The sequence below is a fragment of the Pelophylax lessonae genome (genome assembly GCF_965119305.1).
Source record: "Pelophylax lessonae genome assembly, chromosome: 9".
Lineage (NCBI taxonomy): Eukaryota > Metazoa > Chordata > Amphibia > Anura > Ranidae > Pelophylax > Pelophylax lessonae.
Genome location: NC_138776.1, coordinates 38,964,342 through 38,985,146, shown reverse-complemented (window position 1 = coordinate 38,985,146; position 20,805 = coordinate 38,964,342). Strand labels below are relative to the sequence as shown.

Here is a 20,805-nt window from a genome sequence, read left to right as displayed (position 1 = left end):
TATTAAGTCTGAAGTCAAAACATATTTGCTGCGTCTATGATATTACAGTGCAATGAGATTATATGTGCATTTACCATATTTGAAGAGTTACACATGTAGGCATTAAAAAACTCTAAAACTGCTGTTGTGCACCCCCATCTTAGGTGTAATGTCAGCAGCCCCATAGGACTCAGAGCTGTCCCTCAAGTGACACTCTGTAGCGGTGTTTCTCAACCTTTTTACAAACCCTTGAACAAATTTTCAGGTCTTAGGGAGTCCCTATTAAAATCACTTTATTAGGGGTTAGTGGAAAAATGCACCTTACAATGGTGGTCAGTGGGAAAAATACTTCTTACATTGGTAGTCAGTGATAAGGAAACTCCTTACATTGGTGTCCAGTGGGACGAATGCTCCCTACATTGGTGATCAGTGGGAAGAATGCTCCTTACATTGGTGATCAGTGGGAAGAATGTTCCTTACATTGTTGGTCAGTGGGAAGAATGTACCTTACATTGGTGGTCAGAGGGAAGAATGCCCCTTACATTGGTAATCAGTGGGAAGAATGCTCCTTACATTGGTGATCAGTGGGAAGAATGTTCCTTACATTGTTGGTCAGTGGGAAGAATGCCCCTGTCAGGGTTCTAGTCATACCCGCCAGACGGCTAGGCGTGGCCACCCCACTGGTGCCATTCAGAGGTATTGAACCTGTGTCCTTCTGGCTTCCCAGTCTGCAAACTAGCCTCTGAGCCACTTCAGGACTTTGGAGAACTCCTGTTTATTCCTGTATTGCCTGCAGCACTAGGGGGCTGGATTTCACCAGAGGCTCAGACCTGTCAGTAACTCTCCAGCTGTATTTGATACCTAATTAACAAGGTATAAGACACTGCCCCTCCCTAAGGGCAGTGTCAGTTCATTGACTCTGGTTTCCTGGTTTGGTTCCTGTTGTTTGAGTTCCTGAATTCCTGTTTGTTTCCGGCATCTGACCTCTGGCTTCACCTGACGGTTCTCCTGCTCTAGTCCTTGCCTGTATTTGGACCTGGTTATCCTGCACAGCCCCCGTGCACAAACTCACAGGCCAGGTGGCTTCTTACCTGGTCACCCTGGTCTGTGTTTGTTTGCAAGGGTGAGCATAAATCTCTGCCTGAATGACTCCCAACAAAGGTAAGCCCTGACAGAATGAACTGACCAAACATGGAGTCAGCAGAGATGTGCAAGATGCTAACCCTGCAAGTGTCCAGCCTGGCCCAGACTGTTTCAGAGCTGCAGCGTGAAATTCTGTTACTTAAAGGCACAGTACGCCCAGTCTCGGAACCTGCATATTCAGAGCCGTTTGTTGTCATGCCTGAGAGATTCAATGGTAGTCGTGCTTCTTTCCAGTGCTTTAAGGTGGACTGCGAAATTTTATTTGCCTTAAAGCCTCGGACATATGCCAGTGACTTTATCAAGGTCCGCGCGGCTATCAATCTGCTGTCTGGATGGATCAAGACATGGGCACACCAGATGTTGCTTGCTCAGAATCCTGTCCTTGACAGCTGGGTGTCCTTCTTGACTGCATTGGACTTGCAGTGTAAGACCTCTAGAAAACCGTCTACTCCAAGGTCAGGTTTCAGAGAATCCAAGATACCCAGAGACAGGGAAAACCAACACCACACGTCAATGTTGCCATCTTGTGAACCTGTTCATAGAGAAACTCCAGAGGTTTCCCATGTTCCTGCCGACTCTGAAGAACCCATGGAGATAGGTCTCATAAAGATAAAGACCAAATTGACACCTGATGAAAGAGACCGGAGGAGAGGCCGTGGTCTCTGCTTTTACTGTGGAGAAAGAGGGCACTTTATCTCTCTGTGCCCTACGCGCCCTCCTAGACCTCGGGCTCTCCATTTGGGTGCTGTTCAGTTATACCCAGTCAGCAATACACCTCTGTCTGTGAATTGCCAACATTGTTGTCACACAAGTTCATGTTCGTCTATGGCCAAAGGTACTCAGACCACTGTGATTGAAACCACCAATGTCCTTCAGGTACCTGATAACGTGACCTCTGTGACACTTCTGTCTAAAGCCACAGAAGAGGCAACGCTGTCTCCTAAAGATGCAGTTCTTATTAGTACCAACACTACTTCAAGCCTGCTCGAAGAAGATATACCACCAGACTGTACCTATGCTTCTGATGGTACTGTAGTCTGCAAAAAAGACTTGTGTTTATTTGAGGAGGCATTGCGTGCCAGACGCTCCACTCCTGCTGAGGAAAATGTTCACGCCCGGCGGGCGTCCCTAAAGGGGGGGTACTGTCAGGGTTCTAGTCATACCCGCCAGACGGCTAGGCGTGGCCACCCCACTGGTGCCATTCAGAGGTATTGAACCTGTGTCCTTCTGGCTTCCCAGTCTGCAAACTAGCCTCTGAGCCACTTCAGGACTTTGGAGAACTCCTGTTTATTCCTGTATTGCCTGCAGCACTAGGGGGCTGGATTTCACCAGAGGCTCAGACCTGTCAGTAACTCTCCAGCTGTATTTGATACCTAATTAACAAGGTATAAGACACTGCCCCTCCCTAAGGGCAGTGTCAGTTCATTGACTCTGGTTTCCTGGTTTGGTTCCTGTTGTTTGAGTTCCTGAATTCCTGTTTGTTTCCGGCATCTGACCTCTGGCTTCACCTGACGGTTCTCCTGCTCTAGTCCTTGCCTGTATTTGGACCTGGTTATCCTGCACAGCCCCCGTGCACAAACTCACAGGCCAGGTGGCTTCTTACCTGGTCACCCTGGTCTGTGTTTGTTTGCAAGGGTGAGCATAAATCTCTGCCTGAATGACTCCCAACAAAGGTAAGCCCTGACAGCCCCTTACATTGGTAATCAGTGGGAAGAATGCTCCTTACATTGGTAGTCAGTGGGAAGAAAACTCCTTACATTGGTGTTCAGTGGGACGAATGCTCCCTACATTGGTGATCAGTGAGAAGAATGCTCCTTACATTGGTGATCAGTGGGAATAATGTTGCTTACATTGGTGGTCAGTGGGAATAATGTTCCTTACATTGGTGGTCAGTGGGAAGAATGCCCCTTACATTGGTGATCAGTGGGAAGAATGCTCCCTACATTGGTGGTCATTGGGAAGAATGCTAATTACCTTGGTGATCAGTGGGAAGAATGCTCCTTACATTGGTGATCACTGGGAAGAATGCTCCTTACATTGGTGGTCAGTGGGGAGAATGCTCCTTACATTGGTAATCACTGGGAAGAATGTTCCTTACATTGGTAATTAGTGGGAAGAATGCTCCTTACATTGGTGGTCAGTGGGAAGAATGCTCCTTACATTGGTAATTAGTGGGAAGAATGCTCCTTACATTGGTAATTAGTGGGAAGAATGCTCCTTACATTGGTAATTAGTGGGTAGAATGTTCCTTACATTGGTGGTCACTGGGAAGAATGCTTCTTACATTGGTGGTCAGTAGGGAAAAATACTCCTTACATTGGTAATCAGTGTGAAGAATGCTCCTTACATTGTCAGAATAGTTCATATTCCCATCGCACACCTTTCTGGATATAGGCACATCAGTTTTGGGTGCTGCAGCGATCACCAGCTGGACACTGGATCTATCACAGATACATACATATTCACCGACACACCAAGGATCTTGCACAGCCTTTTTGAAGAAACATTTTATTGCAAAAAGATCACATCAGGATAGGTGCAATGTTTCGGAGTCACGCAGGACCCCTTCATAACATGCCTGACGAAGGGGTCCTACCTGACTCCGAAACGTTGCACCTATCCTGATGTGATCCTTTTGCTATAAAAAGTTTCTTTGGACTGCTATGCTAGATCCTTGATGTGCTGGCAAATATGTATATATCTGCTCCGTACATTGGTAATCAGTGGGAAATGGGCCTTACATTGGTGGTCAGTTGGAAGAATGCTCCTTACATTGGTGGTCAGTGGGAAGAATGCTTCTACGTTGCTAATTAGTGGGAAAATGTTCCTTACATTGGTTATCAGTGGGAGGAATGCTCCTTACATTGGTAGTTAGTGGGAAGAATGCACTTTACATTGGTAATCAGTGGGAAGAATGTGCCTTACATTAATAATCTTTGGGAACATGTCCCTTACATTGGTAGGCAGTGGGAAGAATGCCCCTTTATATAATGGTAATCATTGAAAAGAATGCCCCTTACATTGGGGGACAGTGTGAAGAATACTCCTTATATTGGTGGTCAGTGGGAAGAATTTGCCTTAAATTGGTGGTCAGTGGGAAGAATGCTCCTTTTTTATAATGGTAATCAGTGCAAGGAATTCCCCTTGGTGGACAGTGGGAAGAATGCTGCTTACATTGGTTGTCAGTGGGAAGAATGCTTCTTACATTGGTGGACAGTGGGAAGAATACTGCTTACATTGGTGGTCAGTGGGAAGAATGCTTCTTACATTGGTGGACAGTGGGAAGAATGCTGCTTACTAGGGATGATGGAACGGTTCGGGTCCACCATCGGTTCGACCCGAACATTGGGTGTTCAAGGTTCGGCCGAATTTAGAACTTTTTGCCCAAAAAGTTCGGAATTCGGCAACCAGAACCGCCCAAAATGCAATGCTTCAGGAAATGGGCTTTAAAAGCCCGTGATTGGACCAGAACCATTAGCAAAATCCAATTGAGGGGGCAGGAGAATGCTAGGAATGTGATTGGAGTGACTAGGGGGTCCCTAGACCAATCATTAGTGAATACGCCCCCCAGTATATAAGATCGCCCCCGCCATATTCCTAGCATTGTTATACTGGACATGGAAGAGAATGGAAGCAGTTCTGTTAATTTTACTTTAAAAGTGTCATTTAGCTATTTTTAGTGTGAGGAAAGGGATATCTAGTGTAGTTAGAGTGCTCCTTTACACTTAAGTTAGCTTCAAAAATTTAGTTTCTCTAGGGAAAGTGTTAAGTGTAAGGGGACCGTAGTGTAGTGTAGGGTTAACTGGCAGTGACTGCTATGGCAGGGTGACAAAACCCTTCCATAGCATGGTGACCGCTATAGAGAAATGATCATTTCTCTGAATAGCTTCGTAACTGGAATATGGCTTCTCACCAGCCAAGCATTTTTTATGCTGCAGGGGCTGCCACTGCCAGTGCTTTTTTGAGGACATGTTTGATGTCAGACATGACATCTGAACATGTGTATAGGGGGTATATATAGACATATATGTCTGAATATATACCCCTAGACATATATAGGTGTGATAGTAGCAGAAATAAATGCTTGCGCTAATGAAATCATTTACAGTAATATATTTCTGCTACTATCACACCTATATATGTCTAGGGGTATATATTCAGACATATATGTGTATATATACCCCCTATACACATGTTCAGATGTTTTGCCTGCCTCAAAAGAACCCAAAAAAATGCCAAAAAAACGCTAGCGTCAAAAAAAAAAAATGCCCAGGTGTGTTTTTGCTGGCATTTTTTGGGGGGTTTTGGAGGCAGACAAAACATCGGAACTTGTGCACAGTACCACTTTACACAAGTTCAGATGTTTTTCCTGACTGCAAAGATCCCAAAAAAATGCCTTCTATTAAACCGGCAAGGTGTTAGAGGAGCGAAGCAAACCCCCTGTCAGAAAGTTTTCTAATACAAACAATCTTTTTTTTTCTGGTTCTGGACATGCTACAGAGCTGAAACTTCACATGTACACTTTTTAGACCCCCCAGATACTAAATCCAAAGTATAAATCAAAAAATCTCTTTTTTATTTTTTTTTAATTTTTCAATAATTGGCTTTTTTATCAAAGATGACAATTTTTAAGAACTTTTTTTGTGTGATTTTGTGTCTGGGTGGGTCTAAAAGGTGTACCTGTGAAGTTTCAGCTCTGTAGCATGTCCAGAACCAGAAAAAAAGATCATATAGGTGTTAAAGTTAAAGGAGGGTCCCGACCCACATCCCTGTTCTACTGAAAAATTATCTTTTTTTTTTCTGGTTCTGGACATGCTACAGAGCTGAAACTTCACATGCACACCTTTTAGACCCCCCAGATCTGAAATCTCTCTTTTTTTTTTTTTTTTTCAATAATTGGCTTTTTTTATCAAAAATGACAATTTTTAAGAACTTTTTTTTGTGTGATTATTAGTTAATGGGGCATGACCCAGAACCCTAGGCACTTTTTAGGGGCATTTATTGGGTTTTAGGGCTTCAAAATTGTGTTTTTTGATTACCGAAGTTCGGGTCCCATTGATTTCAATGGGGTTCTGAAATCCAAACCGAACTTTTGGAAAATTCGGGTGTTCTGGTCGAACCGAACTTTTAAAAAGTTCGATCATCCTTACTGCTTACATTGGTGGACAGTGGGAAGAATGCTTCTTACATTGGTGGTCAGTGGGGAGAATATCCCTGTATAGTGAGCCTTACAGCAGCTAAAAAGATCATAGCTGTCCTGCTGCTGACTCTGCCAAGTTGAATTGTCCCCAGAATTATGCAGGTACCATCCAATGGGAGGAAAATCAGCCAAAGCACAAGGAACTGCTAGCAACCTCTGTAGGAACCCTGGTTGAGAAAGGCTGCTCTATAGCTTTCCCCTCCACTCCTCCTCCAGAAACTAAAAGATTATGTAGGAAGGTTAGGGGAGGGTCAGAGGAGCTGAGCCAGCATAGACAGTTATTAGTCACTCCCAGAGCATGGGAATGCTATAATGTGCAAGAAAGGAGGGGGCTGTGTGAGGGAATAGCCTTAAGTAGTCACATTTTAAGGCAAGTAAGCAAGCAATTCAAATTTTGTATTTCTGAACTTTTATATGCAAGTTTTTTAAGTTGTCAACAAGGTAGGAATAGAGGGGCCATCTTTCATAGGGACAGTTTCTGGTTAGAGTTTTCCGAGAAGATATTTATCTCCCTTTAGAGAGTTTTCCTTCTTCTTTCCTGTTGTGTCTGCATGATAGGAAATGAAGGGACATTTCCCAAATAGGGAATAGATGGCACCCCAAGGTGGTTACTCCTCGCGTTGTACAAAATTTAAAAATTTTGGCTTTAGACATAGTTAATAAAAATTCATAATTATTATTATTATTATTATTTTTTTTTTTTTTTTCATATCTTGCATATATTATGTTTTTCAAAGAATTTGGACTTAAAAAAAAATACACCACTAACTCCCCAAGAAATGTAATTTTAAATGTATTTTCCTTTGAACAATGTAGCAAACCACAAGCAATAGGACAATAATTCCAATCCCTGCTTCCTTAATTAGAGATTATTTGCTTTAATGTGCGGTAATTGCTCTGGCCTTCAGACTGAGTTGAAAACTTAATTAATCCTCTGAGTAACACTTTTTGTTTTAGAGAAGAATGGAAATATCTCCTCTTTGCCAGATTTGTGTGAAAGCATTTGGAAAAAGTTCACTCGTAATTAATCAAATTACTGTAATATGAACATTCGGGTAATCTTAAAGGGGAGTTCCAGATCGCGTTGTTTTCAGACATTACAAATAACAGCAAAACTCCTATTTCACTACGTACATGTTAATGAAAACTTGTCAGGGCAAGAATATGGGGGAAGCTACAGCTGATCTCCTTCTAAAAATGATAGAACCGCTGCTGTTATGCCGATCAAGGGGCTTTGGTCAGTTCTCAATCACTGACCAGGAAAAATGTAGATTAGGAATAATGATCAGTGGTAAGAATGCTCCCTACATTGGTGATCAGTGAGAAGAATGTTCCTTACATTGGTGATCAGTGAGAAGAATGTTCCTTACATTGGTGATCAGTGAGAAGAATGTTCCTTACATTGGTGATCAGTGAGAAGAATGTTCCTTACATTGGTGATCAGTGAGAAGAATGTTCCTTACATTGGTGATCAGTGAGAAGAATGTTCCTTACATTGGTGATCAGTGTGAAGAATGCTCCTTACATTGTCAGAATAGTTCATATTCCCATCGCACACCTTTCTGGATATAGGCACATCAGTTTTGGGTGCTGCAGCGATCACCAGCTGGACACTGGATCTATCACAGATACATGCATATTCACCGACACACCAAGGATCTTGCACAGCCTTTTTGAAGAAACATTTTATTGCAAAAAGATCACATCAGGATAGGTGCAATGTTTCGGAGTCACGCAGGACCCCTTCATAACATGCCTGACGAAGGGGTCCTACATGACTCCGAAACGTTGCACCTATCCTGATGTGATCCTTTTGCTATAAAAAGTTTCTTCGGACTGCTATGCTAGATCCTTGGTGTGCTGGCGAATATGTATATATCTGCTCCGTACATTGGTAATCAGTGGGAAATGGCCCTTACATTGTGTGGTCATTGGGAAGAATGCTTCCCAATGACCACACAATGAGGAGAGCAGGGAAAAAAGCAAAAAAGAAAAGTAAAGGGAAACAAAAGGCAAAGTGAAAAGGAAGAAGAAAGGAAGAGAACGAGGTAATGGAAATGAAAAGAGAGGAAAGGAAAGAACTAGAAAGAAAAAGAGAGGAAAAGAAAGGTAGGGAAACAAAGAAAGAAGAAGAAGCAAAAAAAGGAACATAAAAGAAAATAGGGTAAAAAAAGAGCAAAGCAAAAGGAAGGGAAAATAGAAAGTGAAAGGAGAAAATTAGGTAAAAAAATTTAAAATGAACGAACGAAAAAAAAAAAAAAAAAAAAAAGAAAGAGAAGAAAAAGGAAAGGAAAAAGGAAAATAATTAGGTAAAGAGAGAAAGTAAGGACAAGAAAACAAAGGAAGGAAAAGAAAAAAAAAAGAGAAACAATGCAAGGAAAGAAAAGAAGGAGCAAAGAAAAAACGAAAGTTAAAAGAATAGAAAATGAAAGGAAGAACATTAGGTAAAGTAAAAAGAAAATAAAAAGGAGAGAAAGAGAAAGGGAAAGAGGAGAGGAGAAAGGAAAGGAAGGGAAAGTAAAGGATAAAAGAAAAGAAAGGGAAAAGGAAAGGAAAGGGAAAGAAAAGGGAAAGAATGAAAAGATGAAAAGGAAGGGAAAGAAAAAGGGAAAAGGAAGGTGATAGGGGTAGCAAAAGCAAGAGAAATAGGGAAAGAAAAGGGAAGATATGGAAAGTAAATGAAAAAAGAAAGTGAGAAGAATAAGGGAATGGAAAGGAAAAGCAAAAAAGAAGGAAAATAAGTAAATAAGAAATTTAAAAAAAGGAAAGTTAAGGAAAGGGAAGACAAGACAAGGAAATTAAATACGTCTGAAAAGAAAGTAAAAGGGAAGGAAATTAAAAAAAAAAAGGAAGGGTAAAGAAAGTTAAGGCAAGGAAAACAATGAGGTAAAGGAGAGGGAAGGGGAAAGGAAAGAACAAAAAAAGAAAATTAAATGAAGAAAATAAGAGAAAAGAAAGAAAGAAAGAAAGAAAGAAAGAAAGAAAGAAAGAAAGAAAGAAAGAAAGAAAGAAAGAAAGAAAGAAAGAAAGAAAGAAAGAAAGAAAGACAAAAAGAAAAAAAAATAAAGAAAGAGAAAAAGAAAGAAAGAAAGGAAGAAAGAAAGAGAAAGAAAGAAAAAAGAAAGAAAGAAAGACAAAAAGAAAGAAAGGGGATGGTTATAGTTATTTTTTCATTCATTCATTCTTTCCACATTCCTGTGCCTGCGGGAAAGGCCAGTAGACATCCAGAGAGTACGACCAGCATTTACAAGCTGCTGGAGCTTAGTATTCAAATAAGTCAGCCTATATTTTTTCCTCCTTTGTTGGTTTACTCTAAGCTTAATGTAAGCCTTTCCGGACCACTAAACCGGCAAACTCCTGAGGTTTAAATTAAATCTAGGCAAATATTTAAAGAAATGTATTCTAGCGAGCAGAGCTTTACTCACGCCGGGTGTTTCATAAGACGACAACGCCATAAAATCCGAAATGCAAATAAGGAGACGCCAAAGGAGAATATGCTACAGGCTTCGTCCTTTATATTGTGAGCAAACAGCACGCTCAGGTGAATTTCTAGTGCAGCCAGTGAGTAAATGACTTGGGCTAATTACCATACAGATAGAAGGACCATTTGAATGGCACCTATGAGTAATCAGGGTAAAATAAATTAATCATTTATATAAAAGCCCTTTCACCTAAGATCCTGAGAGCAATTATGTATTCTTTCTGCAAACAAAAGGAGAGGTACAGGGGTTTCAGCTGTCAATCCATTTACTGAGAGCAAAAAAAAAGTTATATTTGGTCTCAAGATTTCCTTAAAATGCTCCCTTTTTTTTCCTTTTAAGTCATCTTTTGACCAATTTTGTTACTTTGTGATGTATTGTGAATTCTAGGCAGATAATAAAATAATATGATTTGATCCAGTAATAGATTCATTGAAGGTTTAAGCTGAACTTTCGGCAAAAATAAAAGACACAAATGTATGTAGCGATGTATTTATTTAACACAAAACTACATTTATTTTATAAAGGTAAAGCAATGTAAGTACCTGAATGTGACTTCAGTTTCTTGTAGCCATTAGACTGGAAATAAAGCTGCATTCCAGAAATTCAGCCATTTTGTAAAAACCGCGTGCACACTATAAGTTAAGCCCAAAGAGGTAAATGGCATCTCCTGAACTTACCTCTGTTATTCCTATTTGACAAGTTTATGGCTCTGTCGGAAAATACACTGACACTTGGAGCTGTGAGAGAGGAGAGAGAGCCACATAGAGCAGCAAAGCCGACTCCTCCCCTCTAATGCCCATTCAGAGAAGCCTTTGTATTTTGTGAATGAGTTCACATAATACAAGCGCTTCTGTAATTAGGCAGGACTAGGGGAAGGGCAGGCATATTATCTGCACTGACTCTAAATGGTGTGCAATAATACTGTCAAATTGAAATATTAGAGATAAGCCCAGGAGATGTCATGCACCTCCTTGGACTTAATCCATAGTGTGCCTTCACTTTTTACAAAGAAGCTGAATTCCTGGAGTTCAGCTTTAATTGTGCTCTAATGCATGGGAGCTTGCTGATGGAAGTAAAGAACATAGTGAAAGATGAGATGTTTAGTATGCTGCTTCTCCTTTAACTGTCCAGTCACGTTTTGGGCAAGTTACAGCACACTTATGGCCTTGGAAGAGTGGTGGTGATCCCTCATTGTGCCATCACTCAGCTAGGGAAGGGTCAAGAATCAAACTGAATTCATTAATTGCTTGTGGGCTGCCTGCCCGTAATGTACTGTGGACAGGCAGCCCGTACAGGCACAGCGATGTACCTGTATGCCGCAGACAGTTTCTGGGTAAAGGGCGCGTGAACCCATGCCTGCTTACTCCCGCTATAATTGTACACAGTGGGAATTTGTCAACAGGTTCAAGCCAGTAATTCATGGCTGGGACCTGCTAATAGGGTGTGACCAATCCCAGCCAAGAGCTCTGTGTTTACAATCAACACATGGCTCTGTACAGAGGGATTGAACTCTCCATATCATTCCCCATGATTAGGCTGTGGGGGCAGAGTGATACGTGTTGGAAGCATGGCTTGGCTGGAGGCTGGCCTGAGCCAGTCATTTCACATATCCACAGGATCTTTCAGTGATCTGCCACACATATGACCTTTTTTGTCTGTTGTAGCCTGGAACAAAGGTTTGAATAAAGGGAAAGGACTTGTGTTCAAAACTTAGGGCACAGCTCTCTGTCATATGGGGTGACCTCAAGTGGCTCCAGAACAGTCTAAGAAATAAAAAGGATGAGTGACCCATATGAGACCCAACAGTCATTATCTGGATCACTAATGGTGACACTGTGCTTCCCAGAGCAAAAGTTTGTAGTTTAAGTGTCCACCAGTGGGTGTCTCACAGCAGCCAGCAGATTGGACCGCAGTAATCAGTTTCCACCTGATGCTGGCTGCTGGGAGGGTATTTAGGTCCTCTCACATCAGTGTTTTGCCCTTCATCCTGTACCTTGCTGCCTCTTGTCTGCTCCCCTACTTCAGGATCCCAGTCCCGGATTCCCTTTCTCATATTCTCCCTGCAGGGCAAGGACAAGGGGTGGGCAGGAGGGGAGGGCACCCTGGACACTGTGATATCATCTGATGTGAGGGGTCGCCATGAGTAGATTGGGAGGGGGGTATTTGTGTTGGGAGGGAGAATTGGGGGGCAGCAAGGGATAAGAATTGATCTAGGAGGAGACATTTTAGGGTTGCTAGCAGTGGTGATTTAGGGGGATGGGGGAAGAGGAATTGTGCTAACAGGGGGGTTTTGGGGTGTTTGTGCTAGAAGAGCTGATGTGGTAGAGGGGTAGGGGAATTGTGCTAGGAGGGATGATGGGGGGGGGGATTTAAAGGGTGGCACAGGATGTGTACTCAGAAGGGTAGAGACTCTGCGCTTGGATGGGTGATTTTCTTTTGGGAGGGGGTGCATTTGTGCTGGGGGATTTGGAGGGTAAAGATTTGTGCTGGCAGGGTGGATTTTAGCAGGGGGGCGGATTTGGACTGGGAGGGGTAAGCATGCAGAGAAGTGCTCAATTTTTTTTTTAGGGAGGATTTTTGCTGACACATAATGCTCATATGTCTTGGGGGGGTGCAGTTTGGCATGTTTGCCCTGGGCTCTAGATGAGCCTGTCTCTGCATTGTATACAGTCAGTTTGTTAGTTGGGCTTTCTGTTACTCTGTTATCTTGATAATTCGATTTTTTTATCATTGGGGTATAATTCACACAGTCCCGTCTCAGTCTCCTAAATGTAGCCACCCAGATCTAGCCTTCCCTGTTGCTGATTCCTGACACCAACAGGTTTTTATTGTTCAAGACAATCAAATAAATACATGTTTCAGGGGTTAAATACTCCCTTTTCATCAGAGCTCAAAATGCTGGCAGTAGTTAAGGGTAAAACTGAACAGAAATTTCTTGAGAAATGAGAATAGAAGTATCCAGCAATCTTTTAGCATAGCAAATAGTTTGTTCGGGCCAACTTGGCCCACATGATATAGATAAAGGGTCAGTAAAATGGGAGTTAGTTCTTTGCAGTTTTTCTGAGAAAACACATTATGGACTTGAAATATCAGACTTGTAAAATTGTTCTTACCTTGCAGCCAAGGTAAGAAAAATTTTACTGAACAAATCTTCTATTTCAAGTCCATAACGTGTTTGTCTCAGAAAAACTGTGCAAATTTTTAGCAAAGCTAAGTTTTCAAAAGATCTACGTCACCAGAAAAAATCAATATGTGGAAATTAAATTTAATGACCATATCCCGTCACACTAAACTTCTGTTTCATATCTATTTCTTCACCTTAATATATTCAGACGGTCACCCAACAAAGCACAGATGCATTTCCAATACCCGGAAACATCATTTCATTGTCACTTGCCTCCATCAAATCAATATCGATCAAGCATCCAATTTTCTCTGTACAGAAAGCAGTCCATGTTTGTGGAATTATCACTCTCACTTAACTTTATGCCACCAAGGACTCATCATCTGTCTTTTGGATTGAGTGGGGAAGAGCTACATTTTTTGCTCAGGTTTTAGCTTTGACTGTTACACATTGAGGGAGATTTTCCTCACTTCCTGAACCCGTGACACCCATACAATAGAAGGGGAAGCGGTGGTCACTAAAACAATAAGGTATGGACAGCAAAAAAAATATTGTCAGAGCGTGTTACCTATTCCCCTCTCTGCAAAGAAATTGCTTTTTGTTTTGTCTGTGTCCCCATTGGAGAGATTGTCCAATACTTCTTGTCCCCCCAAAGATGACTGAAGAGGCAGCCAGGCACACAGCAACAATTCATTCACTCTGGCTCAGTAATCAGTCTAGGGCAGTGATGGCAAACCTTGGCACCCCAGATGTTTTGGAACTACATTTCCCATGATGCTCACCTACGCTGCAGAGGGTAGGAGCATCATGGGGAAATGTAGTTCCAGAACATCTGGGGTGCCAAAGTTTGCCATCACTGGTCTAGGGGATGTCTTTTTAGGATTTGTATTGCTGAAGAACTTGGATGGGGTCTAAGCTGGGAGCTCCCCCAGTAGGACTAGACTGGCTGCTCCAGGCTTTAGACTATTGATGTGCTCTTCAGCCACCTACTTGGCACACCTCCCTAGGAATTGACTGAAGTGCCATAAATATTTAAACTGCTTGTTTGACTTTCCAGCCTACTATGTCTCAAAAAGGTCTAGAATGCAGGGGGAAAAAACAAACCTGCAGTCTGTGGAACACAGAGCAGCCCAAAGAAATCAACATCTACTCCACTGGTTACAGAGGACCCAAAAAAAAAACTAAATTTGCATAGCATCCTAGCAACCTATCTAGTAGGAGACTACAAACACCTTTGTAGCGGGTGCTTTACGTCTCCTGCACCATGCCAAGCTGACCGAGGCTCTCACCGAGGAAGAGAATTCCTGTTAACTGCCTGACACTGGCTCTGTTTGCTCTGCTCCCTCCTCTGCATCCTCATTGGCAGAGGGAAGAGAGCCAATCAGCAGCAATCAGCAACGCATTCTGGGGCATGTAGTCCCCACTAAAAATGGCTTCATAGCATTATATAAGAGCTGAACTACACACCCCAGGATTCTATGGCAAGAGGAGGAGAAGAGGCATCCATCTTGTGTGCTAGGCAGTTCAGTCCACCACAAGGCAGGAGAAGAGACTAGATGCAAGAGAGAGGTGCCATCTCCCCGGTCAGCCCACCGTGGTGTTCTTGACATCCAGCCAGAGAGAGAGGGATCCCTGGTGCATATTCAGGTGCACCTGCACCGTCTGAGTGAAACGCTCCAGGGTGAGGTGACCAGTCAGGTTACCAGAAGAGCCTGCCTGTTCCAGGACTTTCATTTGGGCCTTGACAACAGGATTGGTGAGGGAGGGGACATCTGCCCATCTGCAGTAAACAAGGATCCTGCACATAGAAAGGGTTATTTCACTTTGCCCACACTTGCCAGAACCTGGGTTTATTAAAGCCCAGTTAAGTAGTCATAGTGTCAGCCTTGCTATTTGGATACTATCACCAGACCACAGTTTACACTTGGCCAGACAGGAGTTCAAAGTAATTCAACTACAGTGGCTAGCTGAATATACAAGGCCTCATTCTTCATCAAAAGGACTGAAGTGACTGGTGCTATATGGATTTGCACACACATGCTAAGGGCTCTGTGTGTGTAGGGTGAATGCAGGATAGTCTCATTTAGGAGTCAAGACAATGAGCACTGAATTAGGTACAGTGTTGGTGATTGAGCCTGTGGGGTCAGGGGATAGGGGAGAGAAGTATGACATAGGAAAAATTCATTCTACAGCTCTTCTTCTGACTTTACGCATAGTGCCAATTTTAGTAGAGGTAACCAAGCTTGTGCAAAGATATTATATTATGGTTCATTGTTGTTTAAGTGCTTGCATCTGCTTCTGGGGTTATTTACGGTTGTGTAATCCCCTAGAAGCAGCCTGATATAATATATTGAATTATATTGCTTTTGACCTTGGTTATTGCTCTTCAGCTAATTCATACAAGAATATACTGTTATTAGTTGTCACTTTTTCACAGAAACCTTATAGTAAAGATATTTCTGTGTTTCATCATCACGTGTGTGTTTCTATTGGTCTTTTGCAAAAAAAAAAAAAAATATTCATAAACAGCATTGAGGTCGGGATCAGTAGTTAGATATCAGTTTTTGCAGATGACACAAAATTGGCCAGGGCAATAATTACACAGCATGAAGCAGATATCCTACAGAATGATCTGGACAAAATAACGGAGTGGGCAACGACATGGCAAATGAGGTTTAATGTAGAGAAGTGTAAGGTTTTGCACTTGGGGACTAAAAACATAAAAGCACAACACACGTTAGGAGGGGAACCCTTGGGGGAATCAAAAATGGAGAAAAATCTGGGAGTCTTGGTTGATGATAGATTAGGCAACAGCATGCAATGTCAAGCGGCAGCTGCCAAAGCCAGCAGAATATTAGCATGCATAAAGAAAGGGATGTATTCCAGAGATAAGACTATAATCCTTCCACTTTATAAAACTCTGGTCCGACCACATCTGGAGTATTCTGTCCAGTCCTCAGGAGGGATGTGTTGGAGCTGGAGAGAGTCCAGAGAAGGGCAACTAAACTGATTAGGGGATTGGAGGATCTTAATTATGAAGAGCGTCTGCAATCGCTGTCATTTATTCTCCCTGGAGAAGAGACACCTGAGGGGGGACATGATAGCAATTTATAAATATCTCAATGGGGATCTCAGCTTAGAAAAAAAGCTGTTCAGTCGAAGGGATTGCATGAGGACTCAGGACATACAATGCGATTAGAGGAGAAGCGTTTTAACCTCAGGCAACGTGGGGGGGTTCTTTACTGTTAGGGCTACAAGATTGTGGAATTCTCTACCACAAGAGGTAGTTTCTGCGGGAAGTATGGTGGCTTTCAAAAGACTCTTAGACGTACATCTCAAGGATCAGAACATTCAAGGGTATGTGAGATGATTACAGCCACACACACCTACACAGGTTGAACTGGATGGACTATTGTCTTTATTCAACCTCACCTACTATGTAACTATGTAACACTATTACCAGGTGTGCCAGAGGGGCTAAGATTGTTCTTGGGTTGAGGGGCAGAGTGCGGAACCCATTTTACTTAAGCGGCTTCTGCGGGGGTAACGCTGCACCACTAGTAGGAATATAGAGAAAAATAAATACTGGAGGTGAAGGCAGGTCATCTACGTCAAACTGGAACAACCATGATTGAACTGGGTGGGGACCTTCAACACCATCTACCTTCCATGCACAATGCTGTGCTAACATAGATACTCTGGCATTTTGACAACAATTCACACTTTCAGGCATGTCAATTGAAGGATTAACATTTTTGAAGTCTTTCTTACACCAAAGATGGGATAATGTAACTAAACCAGGGTGGTTCCACAATTTTCACACCCCTTACCCCGCCCTGGACAATAACATCTACACATAAATTGGTAAATGGATTACGGTGTTGGTGCTTCCAATGTGAACATAAATGTTGGGGCATCTTCCCGACACTCATTTGAATTAAAGAAGTGAACACAGAAGAGAAGCTAGTTTGCATCAGCAACTGGTTCAAGCTGAGGAACTACTAGTATCAGCTTGTCTCAGAAACACTGAGAAGCTCCTGGTACCTCCATCAGCCAATGGTCTTCAGAAGCACGATGGATGATGGACACGGGTTTAAGCAGTTTAGTGGCATGTCAACTACAGAACAATCTACCTTATGCCGGTCAATTAAAATGCAAATTCCAGGTATTAAAAAAGCACATGATTTTGCTGTGTAAAAGGCAGCAATTTCTATTATGATTCATCTAGAAGCACTCACATCTGTCAGCTGTCTGAGCCTCCATGTGGACAAGGTCAGCCTCCTTATCTAAGCCCATTACAGACCTGGAGAAATGAAAAGAGAGAGAGAGAGAACACAGTCAGATTTTTCCAACAAAGACAGTTCCAGATAGACACATTATTTAACCACATTGTATTTTAATTGCCTGACCAATGTGGCAGAAATACCACGAATTGTCTACGCGTTGAGAATTATCATTAGTGAGCTCTGCCTGTTCTCATCACTCTTGCCAAGGAAACAATACAGGGCAGGTTTAAAAAAGAATTACTGGCAACATGGCTGCAGGTGCGTTTGTGAAAGTGGTTTCGCCCTTATCTGATCTCGTTTTTAGTTGGCAATACTAAGTGCTGGAAAATGAGTATGTTTTCGGCACTCGCACCAGAATGGATCGGTGGGCTCTACGTAGCTAAATTTTGGGTTGGATTTTTGGCAGCATGCAACAAAATGAAAAATCTGCATAATAAATAGCATGATAGTTGTACGCTCAACATGATATTATTTTTCCCTTCACAATAACACTTTTAGGGGTGCAGTTTAAAGTGAATCTAAAGCCAAAAACAAGAATTGAATATTAAAAAATGAACACCCCTAAGATGAGACGTCTATGATAGTTTTCCTCTTTTAGGATCTTTTCCTTGATTTTCACCTTTACAAGGATTGTAAAAAAGATATATAATAGGACTTTCTATACCCCTCCAGTGAACACACAAAAAGCTAAAGTTATTATAAAAGTACAAATTGTATTTTTAATAGTAAAACATGTATAAAATCACATATTTCATGTAGCTGTTTGTATATTAGTACCAACAGTCAGAATCAACTATCAGCATCATACACACTGATAGTAGATGCTGACTGTTGGTACTAATATACAAACTGTATAACAATAAAGAAAATATAAGAATTGGGACTTTGAAGGTAGCCACTCATAACCCCCAGGAAAAAATAAACTCAACTATATTCATTTTATTGAAACTTTGTTAAAAAATTGTATAGAATAAATACAATAAATAAATGCATTATTTCCTCATGATACATATGACAGCAGGCCCCTCCCTGTATGGAATGGGAGGCAGCCTGTGGGGATACCCGTGATTTGAATAAAGGTCATATCATTGGAGGTGGATGAATTTGATTCTCTAGGGTCCACGGGTATCTCCGAAACGAGCAGGATCCTCTAGGGTCCATGGTATCTCCGAAACTAGCAGGATCCTCTAGGGTCCACGGGTATCTCCGAAACTAGCAGGATCCTCTAGGGTCCACGGGTATCTCCGAAACTAGCAGGATCCTCTAGGGTCCACGGGTATCTCCGAAACTAGCAGGATCCTCTAGGGTCCACAGGTATCTCTGAAACTAGCAGGATCCTCTAGGGTCCACAGGTATCTCTGAAACTAGCAGGATCCTCTAGGGTCCACAGGTATCTCTGAAACTAGCAGGATCCTCTAGGGTCCACAGGTATCTCCCAAACTAGCAGGATTCTCTAGGGTCCACGGGTATCTCACAAATTAGCAGGCTCCTCTAGGGTCCACAGGTATCTCCGAAACGAGCAGGATCCTCTAGAGTCCACGGGTATCTCTGAAACGAGCAGGATCCTCTAGGGTCCACGGGTATCTCTGAAACTAGCAGGATCCTCTAGGGTCCACAGGTATCTCCGAAACTAGCAGGATCCTCTAGGGTCCACAGGTATCTCCGAAACTAGCAGGATCCTCTAGGGTCCACAGGTATCTCCGAAACTAGTAGGATCCTCTAGGGTCCACAGGTATCTCCGAAACTAGCAGGATCCTCTAGGGTCCACAGGTATCTCCGAAACTAGCAGGATCATTTAGGGTCCACAGGTATCTCTGAAACTAGCAGGATTCTCTAGGGTCCACGGGTATCTCACAAATTAGCAGGCTCCTCTAGGGTCCACGGGTATCTCTGAAACTAGCAGGATCCTCTAGGGTCCACAGGTATCTCCGAAACTAGCAGGATCCTCTAGGGTCCACAGGTATCTCCGAAACTAGCAGGATCCTCTAGGGTCCACAGGTATCTCCGAAACTAGTAGGATCCTCTAGGGTCCACAGGTATCTCCGAAACTAGTAGGATCCTCTAGGGTCCACAGGTATCTCCGAAACTAGCAGGATCCTCTAGGGTCCACAGGTATCTCCGAAACTAGCAGGATCATTTAGGGTCCACAGGTATCTCTGAAACTAGCAGGATTCTCTAGGGTCCACGGGTATCTCACAAATTAGCAGGCTCCTCTAGGGTCCACGGGTATCTCCGAAACTAGCAGGATCCTCTAGGGTCCACAGGTATCTCCAAAACTAGCAGGATTCTCTAAGGGCCACGGGTATCTCCGAAACTAGCAGGATCCTGCTATTTTCGGATATACCCGTGGACCCTAAAGAATCTAATTCATCCACCTCCAAAGAAACAATCTTTATTCAAATCACGGATATGCCCACAGGCTGCACCCTTTTCCATATAGGGAGGGGCCTGCTGTCATATGCATCATGAGGAGATAATGCATTTATTTTTTGTATTTATTCTATGCAATTTTTTAACAATGTTTCAATAAAATTTATATATTTTTTAAATAAACACTTGAGTTTATTTTCTCCCTGGGGGTTATGAGTGGCTACCTTCAAAATCCCAGTTCTTCTCTTTTCTTTATTGTTATACAATTTACATAGGGATGTGGGACCACAATTAAGTGAACTTTGGCTCTAAAAAACATTCTTGACTAATATGCAAACAGCTACGTTAAATATGTGATTTTTATACATGTTTTGCTATTAGAAATAACAAATTTAAAAAATTAAAAATAAAAATTGTACTTTATAATATCTTTAGATTTTTGTGTGATCACTGAAAGAGTATACCAAGTCCTATTATATATATTTTACAATACATTTAAACTAAAGATGATACCCTCCACTGACACCTACTTCAAATAAACACCTCCCCCACACACATCTATCTCATTGTTTGTTACACCTTTGCAAGGTATGAAAGTACCAAGTACATCCAAATGCATATATATATATATATATACACACACACTGTATTACCAAAAGTATTGGGACGCCGGCCTTTACACACATATGAACTTTAATGGCATCCCAGTCTTAGTCCATAGGGTTCAATATTGAGCTGGCCCACCCTTTGCAGCTTAAACAGCTTCAACTCTTCTGGGAAGGCTGTCCACAATGTTTAGCAGTGTGTCTATGGGAATGTGCAAATTGTAGCCTAAAGCCCCGTACACACGTACGGATCGTCGTCATACAAACGTTCGTCTTTTCTCCCCGGGATGTCGGTGTCTGTTGAAAAGTGCAAAGACAGCACAAGGACAGCACAAGAATTTTGTCCGCAGACTTCAGCTGACTGCAGAAGTGATGTCATGTAATGGTTAACTTTCCCTGTGTTTTTTATTTTCTGAGCATGCCCAGTCTTGCAAATCTGCAGTCTGTCGGCTGATTTCTGTACTGACAGGCGAACAATCGTCCGTTCTGGTGTCCGCAGACAAAAATTTTCATGTTTGCAAGAAAGACTCTTGTCCGCGGATTGTGCGCAGACAGCTGTCGGAGGCACCATACTAACACGCGTACAATCGGCAGATCTTTCGTCCGCCGACGTTTG

The 20,805-nt window shown here is 42.3% G+C and overlaps 1 protein-coding gene across 2 annotated transcripts in view; it reads right to left on the bottom strand.

The window, feature by feature from the left end:
* The window catches only part of SORCS3 (sortilin related VPS10 domain containing receptor 3), a 1,013,788-nt gene that overhangs the window by 401,600 nt on the left and 591,383 nt on the right, over positions 1–20,805 (bottom strand). For both annotated transcript variants that reach the window (XM_082267888.1, XM_082267889.1), the window contains one exon: positions 17,167–17,231. In XM_082267888.1, the coding sequence (XP_082124014.1) occupies positions 17,167–17,231 (65 nt within the window). The remainder of the gene's footprint in view (positions 1–17,166; positions 17,232–20,805) is intronic.